We start from the raw sequence: 14,323 nt of genomic DNA on the forward strand, positions 1-14,323 counted from the left end.
ATAAATTATATAATCAGTTAACCAATCTTCAGTGGTAGTGAGGATATGTTGGCTACTTAGAGCTTTTTGCTGTTACGATCTGGGAGTGGGCAGGTAAGGTGGCTCATGCCTATAATCCCAGTATTTTGGGGAGACCAAAGAGAAAGGACTGCTTGAGTCCAGAAGTTTGCGACAAGCCTAGGGCAACATAGTGAAACCTTGTCTTTACAAAAAATTTAAAAATAATTAGCTGGCAGGGTGGTGCATGCCTGTAGTCCCAGCTACTTGGGAGGCTGAGGCAGGAGGACTGCTTGAGCCAGGAGATCAAGACTACAAGAAGCCAAGATCGTGCCACTGCACTCCATATCCAGCCTAGGAGACAGAGCAAAACTGTCTCAAAAAAAAAAAAAAAAAAAAATTCTGTATGCATCAGTGAGAATACAATAAATTCTAAGATAGAAGGAAAATGTCACCTCTGACATTTTTAATGTGTACCATTTTGATTCTTAATGTAGCAGAACATTTTCCCACTTTTTTGTATTCTCTTGTCAGTTGGTCTTGTCTTTTGATCATTTATCAAATGAAGTCTTACATTTTATTATCTATTTGTGTGCATTTGTTTTATCTAATCAACATATTACCCTGTTTTTAAAAATTATTTTGGCCGGGCGCGGTGGCTCAAGCCTGTAATCCCAGCACTTTGGGAGGCCGAGGCAGGCAGATCACGAGGTCAAGATATCGAGACCATCCTGGCCAACATGGTAAAACACCGTCTCTACTAAAAATACAAAAATTAGCTGGGTGTGGTGGCGTGCGCCTGTAGTCCCAGCTACTCGGGAGGCTGAGGCAGGAGAACTGCTTGAACCCGGGAGGCAGAGGTTGCAGTGAGCCGAGATTGTGCCACTGCACTCCAGCCTAGCACCTGGCGACAGAGTGAGACTCTGTCTCAAAAAAAAAAAAAATTATTTTGAGACAGGGTCTCACTCTTGCCCAGCTGGAGTACAGTGGCACGATCACAGCTCACTGCCTTCTTGACCTCCTGGGCTCAAGCAATCTTCCCCCCTCAGCCTCCCAAGTGGCTGGTTAAAGGCACGTGCTACCATGCCCAGCTAACTTAAAAAAATTTTTATAGACATGGGTCTCTCCATGCTGTCCAGTCTTGTAATCAGCAAATTAGCCTCTTGCTGTATATACTACAAATATATTCTCTAGACTGTTGTCTGGGTTTTTTTTTTTTTTTTTAGTAATTTTTAAAATATAAATTTTGTATTAAGTTTCTTGATCTCTTCCACTTCAATGTTAGCATTTTCCCTTAGAAATGTTTTATTCTCGGCCAGGCATGGTGGCTCACACCTGTAATCCTAGCACTCTGGGAGGCAGAGGCAGTCAAATCACGAGGTCAGGAGATTGAGACCATCCTGGCTAACATGGTGAAAACCCATCTCTATTAAAAATACAAAAAATTAGCCAGGCATGGTGGCGGTCACCTGTAGTCCCAGTGCTTGGGAAACTGAGGCAGGAGAATTGCCTGAACCCAGGAGGCAAAGGTTGCAGTGAGCTGAGATCATGCCACTACACTCCAGCTTGGGCAACAGACGAAGACTCTGTCTCAAAACAAAAAAAAAATTTTTTTGTTCTCTACTTTTAGAGACTTGATAAATATTCAATTCTAATTCTGTTTGTCTTTGTATTTGAATATAGAGTCATGCCATTTTTGTGCTGTTTTAGTGAATTTTAACATGTATAAAAAGTGCTCAAATCATAAGTCTACAGTTCATTGAATGTTTATGAACTGAGTCTTTTTTTTTTTAATCAGTCTGGAACTTATTTTGCTATAGTAATAGTCTTGTTTTATTTTATCCGTAAATTGTTGGGCTCCTTTCCAAGAGAATCATGTTTATCTTCCATATAGATCCCACCCATGTGATGGGCCTGTACCCTGACCTGCTGCCCACAGACTACAGGAAGCAGTTGCAGTATCCCAACCCATTGCCTGTGCTCTCGGGGGCTGAACTGGAGAAGGCACACTTAGCTCTAATTGACTACCTGACACAGGTAGGTATAATACAGAATGTGTGAAAGCGTTTGCCTGGGAGTGTCACTACTTGTTTCTCAATGGCAGCTAATGCCAAGATATTCCATAAATGAATGCTCTAGGAAGTCTACCTGGGGTAAGGTTTCCTTCTGCCACTTCTAACTTAACAGTACCATTGAGGTGAGGTTTTTCTGCCAAATCTTGATAATAAACACACCCAATTCATAGTAAATTCACACTAATCTGTTATAGGAACTAAAAAGTAAATTTTAATTGATAGAGGAGTACAAGTTTTTTTAAAACAAACTTTCTGTAACAGACATGGTTTTAGGGAAAATGCCTCCTATATATGGAACCACTTGGAAAACACACAAAAAAAGGACAAAGCAGAAATACAAATTTCCTATAACTCTACCACCAGAACATAAGAAACTAACATTTTAGCGTTGTCCTTCTAGACTTTTATATCTATCAATTAGCTTTTGTGTATTTACTTCTTGGTTTATTTATTGCAAATGGATATCAAATTAGATATTGCTTTATAGCTTACTTTAAAAAAATTTAGCCATATACTGAGAAAGTTCTTCCTTGTCTATACATACTCTTCTTGTATTTTTAGTAGAGACGGGGTTTCACCGTGTTGACCAGGATGGTCTCGACCTCTTGACCTCGTGATCCACCCGCCTCAGCCTCCCAAAGTGCTGGGATTACAGGCATGAGCCACAGCGCCTAGCCTGTCAATACATACTCTTCTATAACATGTTTTTTAGGGAGGTATTTAGATTTAAATTTTTTTATGATTTACGGTTATAGACAGGTAAGTTAAATTTTTTAAAGTCAGCACTAAAACCAACATCTCCATTAAAGCCTCTTAGCCCCAGATTTCTGTCATAGAAGGCTATTGTTTACTTCCTGTGTACCCATTCAGAATCAGAGGGCTTACTGATATTTTTTCCTCTGAAGTGTTCTGCACACCTTTCTACGGGGTCTCCAGAGTGCTCCAGCATAGGCACTGAGAAATATTGCTGTGGGCTGGGTGCGGTGACTCATGTCTGTAATCCCAGCACTTTGGGAGGCCAAGATAGGAAGTCACCTGAGGTCAGGAGTTCGAGACCATCCTGGCCAACATGGCAAAACTCTGACTCTACTAAAAATACAAAAATTGGCTGGGCCTGGTAGCCTGCGCCTGTAATCCCAGCTACTCAGAGGCAGGAGAATCACTTGAACCTAGAAGATGGAGGTTGCAGTGACCTGAGATTGTGCCACTGCACTCCAGCCTTGGTGACAGAGTAAGACTCTGTCTGAAAAAAAAAGTATTGCTGGAAAAATTGTCATGCCGCTTTCTACTTTCTGCCTCTGGGTCAGTGAATGCCTGCAGGTCTGATCAGGCACGGGTGGCCTTGGTCCTTCCTTGACATTGGGCTCCAGGAGTACCCTCCTAGGGCTGGCAGCCTGCAAGGAGCACACAAACTTGCCATTGCCTATACCCTGCACAACGATTCCTGGGAATAGTATCTCCCAAAGCCTGCAGCATTATGGAAGGCCTTCCACTGCCAATGTCTTTGCTGTAGGAAGGTGAGCACACACTCTTTCCTGGCCTTCTTCACTGACACTGGGAATGCATGAAGTAACTGACACTAGTCTTGTGCCAGAGAGATGGCATAGCAAGACCATGGGCTTTGCCACACTCAAGAGAATACATACTGGATGAAGTTCTAGGATAGACAGAAACTCATTTCCAAGAATTAAAAGCAGATGGGTGGATGGGATTGTTTGGGAGCAGCACAAGGAACTTTCTGGAGTGAAAGAAATGTTACCTTCCTTCACTGAGGTGGTGGTTACATGCATGTGCACATCTGTCAAAATGCATCTGATGGTACAATTTAAAAGGTTATATTTTCTCGTAAGTTACATCTCAATAAGGTAATTTTTTTTTTGAGATGAAGTCTCACTCTGTCGCCCAGGCTAGAGCAGCGTGATCTCGGCTGACTGCAACCTCCGCCTCCTGGGTTCAAGTGATTCTCCTGCCTCAGCCTCCTGAGTAGCTGGAATTACAGGTGCATGCCACCATGCCAAGCTAATTTTTGCATTTTTAGTAGTGACAGGGTTTCATCATGTTGGTCGGGCTGGTATCAAACTCCTGACCTCATGATCTGCCTGCCTCAGCCTCCCAAAGTGCTGGGATTGCAGGTGTGAGCCACTGTGCCTGGCCAAGATTGACTTCCTAAAAAATGAAAAAACATGGGATTTGGAGTCAGACCCCAGTTTCAATCCTGCCCTGCCCCTTATATAGCAGCTGACATCTGTGCCTTGGGTTCCTCACCTATAAAATAAGGATAATATTATCTGCATTTGTTCTAGGTTTAAGATGGTATATATGAAGTGCTTGGCATGGTTCCTAGTCTGTAGTAAATATTCAATAAATCATTATTGTTGTCTCTGTGGCAGTTTGGCAGTGCTAACAATCGAATCGAGATCAGGCCAATAGGCATGAGCTGATTTGGAGGTATTCAGAATTACCCAGTAGCCCAGGTGACAAAAGAAGACTTAGTCCTGGCCTTAACCCCTGACCTTTGTAGAAACGAAGTCAACTGGTAAAGAAGCTGAATGACTCCGATCACCAGTCAAGCACCTCCCCACTCATGGAAGGCACTCCCACCATCAAATCCAAGAAGAAGCTGCTACAAATCATCGACACCACCCTGCTCAAGTGCTATCTCCATGTGAGTTACCTGAGCAGTTGGGTGCCACAATTCCCAGCTACCCTGACAGTCTGGGAAAGTCAAAGGGAGTGCTAGACCCTGGGGGATCTGGCACTAGTAAGAGTGAAGTCATTGATTCTGGAAACCATATAGACTTCTCCTGATGCCTATGAGTCTCTTGGAATTAGGCAAGATATTGATGCAAAATTGTACAGTGTGTTCATCTTCCCTGGTCAGATTGCAGTTAGTGCTACAAAGTCAGCTGGGACAGTATTTCCTTCAAGAAGTTCTGTCCCTCTTCTCCCCCACAGAACATTAAAACACATTGTGCAAAGGGTCATAAATGCGCTAAAAGCCACCACCTGCTGTCCTGAAAGAGGGCTATCTGCTTTCTCTTGCTTGTGCTACATCCTGGCCTTTCAGGGTGGAGCAGGCCTACGCTAGGGAAGGATGGGGCTTCCTAGGAAGCAGTTTCCACTGAAGTCCTACTCTTTCTGCAGACGAATGTGGCCCTGGTGGCCCCCTTGCTACGCCTGGAGAACAATCACTGCCACATCGAGGAGAGCGAGCACGTGCTGAAGAAGGCTCATAAGTACAGTGAGCTGATCATTCTGTATGAGAAGAAGGGGCTCCACGAGAAAGGTGGGATGGAGGTGGTTCCTTGGGTCTGGGAGGGGCTGTTACACATGGCAGGGGAAATCGGCTGGGATATGACAAATATCCTGTGAGGAAAAGGTTCATGACCTTGTTCTTGGATTTGGTGGCCAGCTCTGCAGGTGCTTGTGGACCAGTCCAAGAAAGCCAACTCCCCTCTGAAAGGCCACGAGAGGACAGTGCAGTATCTGCAGCATCTGGGTAAATCCACCTTTTGAAAGGCATGGGAAAGGGCTCCTGTTCAAATGATCTGGTCTTCCTCTATTTCTGATTCTGGTTGGTTGTTCCCCTCCCTCCCGTCCTTGTGTTCACTCAATTTCATTCCTCTGGATGGCATAAAAATCCTTCGGTGGTTGACCTATGAGAGCCCCCTGCTATGCAGCCAACCCGGTAGGGCCAGCAGCCCTGAGTGGCTCATGCTTGAGCTATCTTTTCAGGAAAATGAATTCTGGGGCAGCCTGCCTACCTGCCTTCCCAGTGCCACTGGCAGGGTGGGCCTCAACTGCTGACAAGTTCTGCTTTTCCCTCTAGGCACAGAAAACCTGCATTTGATTTTCTCCTACTCAGTGTGGGTGCTGAGAGATTTCCCAGAAGATGGCCTGAAGGTGAGCCACGGGAGTCTCTTGGATTGATCTGGTACCACACTTGGTCCTGATTGCACCCGGGACAGCAGTGGATGGAGAGGAGGGTGGATTCATGCATTTGTCCTCTTTGGTGTTTGAAAGGGTGCACTAGGAAGCATGAGGCAGTGCTGTAGTTGGTAGAAAGAGCCTTGCACAGACATGAGGTGGCCTGCGCCTCATCTGACATGCTGACTACCTGCAAATGTCTTCTCGTGCCCCTTCCCCTCCTAAAGTCTGTTTGATCCCTGTGCTCACATGCCCGTGTATTTGGTGGGACTGCAGTCAGATGGTTCTGCTGCTAGAACTCAGGTTCATTCTGACAGATATTTACTGAAGATCTCCCGGAGGTGGAGTCTCTGCCACGTGATCGAGTCCTCGGCTTCTTAATAGAGAATTTTAAGGGTCTGGCTATTCCTTATCTGGTAAGGTATTTTTTGGTCTGCACTAAAAAGCCTTAAATCTAGGATCCAGAACTGCATGGTTCAGTTATTGGGCTGTTCAGATTTGGGATTTATGTCAGTTAGGGATTGGAGAGATCAGAGTTATTTCAGCTTCCTCTGAAGAAAATGATCCCAGTAGACCAAGCTGGAAATGTTACTTTTGATGCTACCTACCAAATCTAGGTAAAATACAGAGATTTTTTTACCTAGATGATGTTTTAGAGAAAAAAATTCCAAAGCCACATTTGTACAACCAAACTCAACAGTGACCACAGGATAGTCAAATAGGCTTAAGTACCAGGATGCAGACATTTAACCATAATTACATGGGTCGATGTGAGAGTTTGGAGGATTATGGGATGAAATTAATACAAGGGAGTTTAGACTAGAAATTGAGAAGACAGTTCCTGACATTACTGTGTAGCATTGTGAAACTTCCCGGTGGTTTTAGACTAGCTGCCTCTTTGTAATCTTTGAAGCCTGATTAGGGGATAATCTAGAAAGGACCTGTTAGGCCTTAAAAATGTGAGGGAGACTGGGAGACCAGGTCACAGCCTGGAGAATGCCAGTGACAAAAACGTACATCTTGCCTCAGGAACACATCATCCACGTTTGGGAGGAGACAGGCTCTCGGTTCCACAACTGCCTGATCCAGCTGTACTGTGAGAAGGTGCAAGGTCTGATGAAGGAGTATCTCCTGTCCTTCCCTGCAGGTACCAGTTCTCTTAGGAAGCCAGCAGCCCCAGGCCTTAGAGGAGAGCACAGACCCAGGTGCCACATGTGTTAGGGGTAAGCAGGCCACCCTGTTCTCTGCCCAGGAGAGCAGAAGTTATGAAGAGGAGCCAGGGGAGCTAAGTGACACAGGCCTTGCACGAGACTCAGGAGCTTTTGTCTGGGTCCTGGCATCTCTGAGTGTCTCAGAGTCATCTCTGGGGGAGGGTGGAAGGAACAGATCTGTGTGCAAAGTGACAGTTGTACTGATAAGAAACAGGTTTGCCCACAGAGTATATCTCTATTCAGCTTATTTTTTTAACTTTAAGCTGATGTTTTAGGGCCACATAGAGACTATGAATGAAAAGAAGTTAGTATGGAGGCCACTCTGGAGGCCCTTTCTGGCCATGTGGTGACATCCTTGAACCCCATTCCCTTCATTTTTCTTGGTGACCCCACATTGCCACCTGGCAGCGTCCTTTCATATTGAGCTTGGTTTCCCTTAAAGGCAAAACCCCAGTCCCAGCTGGAGAGGAAGAGGGTGAGCTGGGAGAATACCGGCAAAAGCTCCTCATGTTCTTGGAGATTTCCAGCTACTATGATCCAGGCCGGCTCATCTGTGATTTTCCCTTTGATGGTGAGTGTCCGGCTTAGGGCCAGAAACCACTTTAGCTGAAGGTTATACAAAGACTGATCCACCCCTTTAATGATTCCTCAACTCTCTGCAAAAGTCGGGCCTGGAAAAACCAGGTGTTTAGGCCAGTGCTCCTGTTTCTTCCTCTCTGAAGACTCACTTTTGTACCATGACTAAGAAAAGTCTCTTTCCTGGATATGAATCACATGCTAATTGATAGCCAGGTTGCAACCTGTTTTTTTGCTTCAGAACATGTTTTTGGCCAAGTTCGTCATTCAGCGGTTTTGTAATCTGGCATAATTTGTCCGATGTATAAGCTCTGTGAGAGCTGAGAGCAAGCGTTTGCTCATCTTACCTGAACTACCTGGCATGTTGTAGGTGGTTAAGTACTTGGCTGCTGAATAAATATTCTTACCCAGTTCATATGTGATCGCCAAAAAGATGGGATAAAGTACTCTCTACCCCTTTTTTAAACTTCAGTCATTTTCTCCTTGAAGAAAAACCCAAGCAATAAGAATCCTGTCTTCATCCCTTTTATATTGCCCTGTGTCCATTCCTCTGACAGCATAGCCCTCACCGTATGCTTGCGTGATGGCGGCAGTGGGTCCTCATGTTCCTTTTCTTCCTAGGCCTCTTAGAAGAACGAGCTCTCCTGTTGGGGCGCATGGGGAAACATGAACAAGCTCTTTTCATTTATGTCCACATCTTGAAGGATACAAGGATGGCTGAGGAGTAAGTTTGCCCTGCCATCCCACCTCCTAACCAGTCTAAAAGCAGGCCCTGCAGAGAGATGAGAGCTAAGAAGGCCATCTCCCTATCCTCTGCTGCAGGAGCAAGAATCTCCTCTGTCCCAGCCCCCAGTTTTGGCTGTGGTTAGGCTGCTCAAGCAGGCTGCATGCACAGACAGCCTCTCATCTAGATGTGCCCCTCACCACCTGCTCATCACTTTCTCCCTTCCAGGTACTGCCACAAACACTATGACCAAAACAAAGATGGCAACAAAGATGTGAGTAGTGGCCCTGACCCAGGAAATGTGTGTGCATACCTCACCTCATGAGTTTGACCAGAGGGGGCACTGATATGAGTGGCAGAATAAGATAGGGCATGGGCCAGGGCGCTGATTGATCCTGCATGTGTGTGTTGAGGGAGAGCAGGGGACCATTCATCCTGGTGTGCTTGGGGTGGTTCCGGCACACATTTGTTGTCATCCCTGTGTTTTTTGTTTGTTTGTTTGAGATGGAGTTTCACTCTTGTTACAAAGGCTGGAGTGCAATGGCGCGATCTCGGCTCACTGCAACCTCAGCCTCCTGGGTTCAAGCAATTCTCCTGCCTCAGCCTCCTGAGTAGCTGGGACTGCAGGCGCATGCCACCATGCCCAACTGATTTTTGTATTTTTAGTAGAGACAGGGTTTCACCCTGTTGACCAGGATGGTCTCGATCTCTTGACCTTGTGATCTACCCGCCTTCGCCTCCCAAAGTGCTGGGATTATAGGCGTGAGCCACCATGCCCGGCCCGTCCGTCATTATGAATGGCTCTCCTGTCTCTACTCTCGGGAATCTTGATTTGTATAATAAATGATAAGGTCTACCTGTTGAGCAGGAACCTGTCGTGGTTCTGATGTGCTTACTATATCTCGAATACACATTTACCTGTCAATGTCTAGAGACGTTTTTGATTGTTGGGACTGAGGGCAGGGGTGCTGGCAGAATTCAGGGGTAGAGGCCAAAGATGCTGTTAATCAATGCACAGGACCGCCCCTAAACCAAGAATCATCCAGCCCCGAATGTGCATTGAGGTTGAGAAACCCTGTGGTACTGGCGCCAGTAGGAAATGCAGCATCTCACCTGAGGTTATCCTCACCTGCAAAAATGTGGACAGGATCTCAGCTTTTTTTTTTTTTTTTTTGAGACAGAGTTTTTGCTCTTGTTACCCAGGCTGGAGTGCAATGGCGCGATCTCGGCTCATCGCAACCTCCGCCTCCTGGGTTCAGGCAATTCTCCTGCCTCAGCCTCCTGAGTAGCTGGGATTACAGGCACGTGCCACTATGCCCAGCTAATTTTTTTTTGTATTTTTAGTAGAGACGGGGTTTCACTATGTTGACCGGGATGGTCTCGATCTCTTGACCTCGTGATCCACCCGCCTCGGCCTCCCAAAGTGCTGGGATTACAGGCTTGAGCCACCGCGCCCGGCGTGGGATCTCAGCTTTTAAAGCCAAAGGAAATGAGGAATCTTTTTGAAGTATTTTATAGTGATAGCATTTTGTAAATGGTATAATGGTAAACAAATACAAGGCATTTGTTTTTTTCTCTCAGGGTAAAAGCAATCCTTAATTAACATCTTCAGTTGCCTGTTTGACCTTACCAATTTTAAAAGGTGAAAACAACAAGTTTTAAATGCTCAGGGATAGGCGAGCCCCTCGAATCTTTAGGAGTGCTCAGGGCTGGGGGTTCTGGGAGGGCTGCTGCCAGCCTGATGTGGCTCATGTCTCTCTGAGAAGGTATATCTGTCCCTGCTTCGGATGTACCTGTCGCCCCCCAGCATTCACTGCCTGGGGCCAATCAAGCTGGAACTGCTGGAGCCAAAGGCCAACCTCCAGGCTGCCCTGCAGGTCCTCGAGCTACATCATAGCAAACTGGACACCACCAAGGTCAGGAGTTGTTCCCAGGGAAGTGAAGGGTGTTTACAGGGAGCACCAAATAAGAAGAGGAAATGCGGAAAGGGACTAGGGTCCAAGAGCTCCATGGCTGCAGACATTTCTTCATTCTCACTCCTCTTCCACCTCACGAAGTCTCTATCTCCGTTCCTGTCCCTAGGCCCTCAACCTTCTGCCAGCAAACACTCAGATCAATGACATACGCATCTTCCTGGAAAAGGTCTTGGAAGAAAATGCACAAAAGAAACGGTTCAATCAAGTGCTCAAGAACCTTCTCCATGCAGAGTTCCTGAGGGTATGGGCTTCCAAACTCTAGGGTGGGCTTTTAATTTTTAGTATGTGACAGTGTCCACATGTTCCCTTCCGACCAAGGCAGAGCCTGTATAGTGCAGCTCAAGTTGATCCCGTAGCCAGCTTGACATTGAATTGCCACTGTTCTAAGCAGAAGAATCTGTGAAGACTGTAAGAGGAAACAGTGCTGGCCTCTGCCTCCTCTTTCTGGGTGCCACACCATGGAACTTGTTCCTCAGTTCCCCTGTTCTTCCAGGTCCAGGAGGAGCGGATTTTACACCAGCAGGTGAAGTGCATCATCACAGAGGAGAAGGTGTGCATGGTGTGTAAGAAGAAAATTGGGAACAGGTGAGCCTCCTCCACAGCTGTGCAGCAACTGGGCTCTGTGGAGGGTTCCCCGGTGGGTGGACAATGCTCAGGTTGGATTTCTGCCCTTTAACCAGGGAGGAGAACATGCCGTTGGCTGTCCTGACAGCTTTTAGTTCTTGAGCCTTCAGAGAGCAGCCTGTGCCATCTATTGGGGTGGGCTTTGAGAATGTAAAGTCCTGCAATGTATGGTATGGAGCTGTTGGATTCTTGTCCAAAAAGCTCTTCCCCTCTGGAAGCCAGAAACTGATACAGTGGGTGCCCGAGAGACGTAGGTCAGCAGAAAGTTCTTATATATATATATATATATATATATATATATATATATATATATATTTTTTTTTTTTTTTTTTTTTTTTTTGGCGACGGAGTTTTGCTCTTGTTACCCAGGCTGGAGTGCAATGGCGCGATCTTGGCTCACCGCAACCTCCGCCTCCTGGGTTCAGGCAATTCTCCTGCCTCAGCCTTCCGAGTAGCTGGGATTACAGGCACGTGCCACCATGCCCAGCTAATTTTTTATATTTTTAGTAGAGACGGGGTTTCACCGTGTTGACCAGGATGGTCTCGACCTCTTAACCTCGTGATCCACCCGCCTCGGCCTCCCAAAGTGCTGGGATTACAGGCTTGAGCCACCGCGCCCGGCCAGTTCTTATATTTTAAAGAAGAGCCAGTGAAGGAAGAAAAAGATCTTTCAAGCTACTGCATTGTGACTTGAGTAGGATCCTGAGCCAGCCTCATACTGTGTTAAGACATATACTCTCATTAGTCCCCTTTTCTTCAAAGGAGAATCATTTGTCCCTTTTCTTTTGTAGCTGGAAAAATCTTTTTCTTTAGAAAGACAACTCGCTGTCCTTTTTAGAATTAGCCTGAAACCTGTTCCGATAAACATTGTTGGCTCTCAGTGAACCATTGCTGAGCTTTGGGCTGGTGCACTGCCTATCTTTATTATGCCATGTGTTTTGCATAATAAAAAAACCCATGCACTCTAACTGTGTGCACCTCATCCTCTGTTGGGTTATTTGACAGAGATGATGGCTGCAGAAATCCAGAGCCACTCAGGGCAGGCTGTTCTTTGAGGTCTGGGTGGGCTGCTTCTGGGATGGCCTCCAGCAATGTGCCTCGTCTTTAAGAGGTGCCACTGCCAGAGAAGTGGTCACTTAGAGGCAGTCCTCACTCCTAAGCCATTTTCTTCACTGCAGTGCATTTGCAAGATACCCTAATGGAGTGGTCGTGCACTACTTCTGTTCCAAAGAGGTAAACCCAGCTGACACTTGAGCCCAGCATCCTGGGGATCCAGCAGATGGACAGCTTGGCTCTCCCAGAGAGGTGAAGGAGCGCCTGGCCTTAGGAATCCTGGCTGCCACCACCACAGGGCTCCCGATTTGGACACTACTGGCTGTCTTGTGCCCTGGAACAACTCTGAATTCATTAGACTCATGGTCTGGCATTGCCAGCTTTTTAATGGGAAAAGAGATTAGTTATACCTTATACCTTTATGCTGTGGGCAATTCCAGAGAATTCGGTATCTGCTTGGACAGGAGGAGGTGCACCGTCTTGCCTTTGCATACCAGTCACCTGCAAAAGGAAGCTTGTCAAAAATGTTCGTAACCATGGTGTTGTTCTTCAAGGGCTTTTCTATTGAGATAAGTGCACGATTTCACAAGGACCCCTCAGCGTGGCTCACTGGAGAGTTCCATGAGAGAACAGTGCTGACACTTCTGGCCACATGGACCCGACGGCTCACGTTGTGTGTAGTGCATTATGTCCCCAGGGTAGCCATGCCCTGTTAGTTTTCAGTCTACTTTTCTTTCTCACCATGTATCACTCCCCTCACTGCCCTACGCAGGCTTTCTCTCCCACTTCCCCGACTCTGGGAATAATGATATTTAAGCAAGGTAAGATGAGAAGCTAGGGGAAGTCTCAGTTCCTTGGAATACAGTGAGATTTGATTGTCGAGTATGTTGTAAATAGATCCTCTTTGGCCATTCTCTGCCTAGGAAAGGCCCTGCATCCCTCTCCTCAGGCTAGGCTGAGTGTGATGGCAGCTCCTGAGGATGGGCCTGCCCTGTCTGGGGTATGTGTGATCCCTCGACCCATGTTCCCGCAGTGGTCCCTACTCCAGCTTTGCTCACCAGACACTCAGGCGGGCTGGCTTAGTCTTTGTAAGTGGCGACTTTGTGCTCTGGGCCCTTTCTCTTTTTCCAGCCAGTTTCCGTTCACTTGCCTCACAGCCTGTCCTGGCCGTCGCGCCCCAGCTTTGTTTGGCAGCAGTGTGGTAGGAGGATTGTGCTGGGATAGTGCAGGAAGGTGGGTCCCAGCAACGTGCAGAGGATGAGTGGAGCGAGAACTGACAATGGTGTGATGCCAAGTGTTCTTGAGAGGTTACAGGCATAGCAGAGGATGTGGGGGCAGGAACAGCAGCATGCTGTTTAAAAATAACTCACCGCCAAACCTGGGGAACAATGTCGGGGATCCTGACGGATGTGTGGGGGCTGGAGTTTCAGGCACTGCAGGCTGAGGACACACAGGGACAGTGGTCCTGCCAGCAGTGTGTGGTGCCACTTCCCAACTGGCCATACCCACACAGAAGCAGTGCTGCCCGGGGCCTCTTCCGGGCCAGCTCGGACTCTGCTTCCTCCAGGAGCAGCAAGGAAGCATTGGGCCGCCTCCATGGAGAGCAGGAACTTGCCCTGCCCCATGATTCCTGCCTTCCTGGCCAGCTCTGCTTATATCTTCCATTCTCACCAACTGTGTTTGAAGCAATAGAATAAAGAATGTGTGTTTTCTTTCCTGGCATACATACATGACCCCATACTCCCAAACTCTATTCTTCCTTCCCTCAACTCTCTGCCCTCCACAGAGTTCTGGAGAAGGCTGGAGATGAATGCTTTGTAGTGAGGACTGATAAAGATCTCATCACTGCTCCTCATAATAAACCTAATAAAGCAAGAAACCAAGCCTGTCTCGGTCTCTTTTTTTCCCCTCCTGTGGAGTTTGATGAAAATAATAATTAAAAGATAGTAATTTAGCAAAGAACCTAGAAGAATAAGCCAGTTAGTGACTGAGAAAAAATGAATATAACACTTTCATTACAAACGTCACCCCATGCCACCTGGTACAGCCAGTGTGGTCATGGCTGATGAGTTGACAGCACAGATACAGAACATTGCCGTCATTGCAGAATTCTACCGGACACACTGGAGCTCCGGGAGATCCAAGGGTCTTCCCCTGTCA

At 46.7% G+C, this 14,323-nt stretch overlaps 1 protein-coding gene across 1 annotated transcript in view; it reads left to right on the forward strand.

Annotated features, from left to right (window-relative positions):
* VPS39 (VPS39 subunit of HOPS complex) overlaps positions 1–14,046 on the forward strand; it is a 62,294-nt gene extending 48,248 nt beyond the window's left edge. The window contains exons 12-25 of the mRNA XM_003928958.4: positions 1,892–2,034; positions 4,594–4,737; positions 5,217–5,358; positions 5,485–5,571; positions 5,902–5,975; positions 6,317–6,415; positions 7,029–7,146; positions 7,653–7,781; positions 8,408–8,510; positions 8,739–8,784; positions 10,277–10,426; positions 10,593–10,727; positions 10,980–11,071; positions 12,289–14,046. Coding sequence (XP_003929007.1) covers positions 1,892–2,034; positions 4,594–4,737; positions 5,217–5,358; positions 5,485–5,571; positions 5,902–5,975; positions 6,317–6,415; positions 7,029–7,146; positions 7,653–7,781; positions 8,408–8,510; positions 8,739–8,784; positions 10,277–10,426; positions 10,593–10,727; positions 10,980–11,071; positions 12,289–12,364 — 1,538 coding nt within the window. The 3' untranslated portion in view covers positions 12,365–14,046. The remainder of the gene's footprint in view (positions 1–1,891; positions 2,035–4,593; positions 4,738–5,216; positions 5,359–5,484; positions 5,572–5,901; positions 5,976–6,316; positions 6,416–7,028; positions 7,147–7,652; positions 7,782–8,407; positions 8,511–8,738; positions 8,785–10,276; positions 10,427–10,592; positions 10,728–10,979; positions 11,072–12,288) is intronic.
* Positions 14,047–14,323: the final 277 nt, after the last annotated feature.

Source organism: Saimiri boliviensis, chromosome 2, assembly GCF_048565385.1.
Source record: "Saimiri boliviensis isolate mSaiBol1 chromosome 2, mSaiBol1.pri, whole genome shotgun sequence".
In the NCBI taxonomy this organism is placed as follows: Eukaryota; Metazoa; Chordata; class Mammalia; order Primates; family Cebidae; genus Saimiri; species Saimiri boliviensis.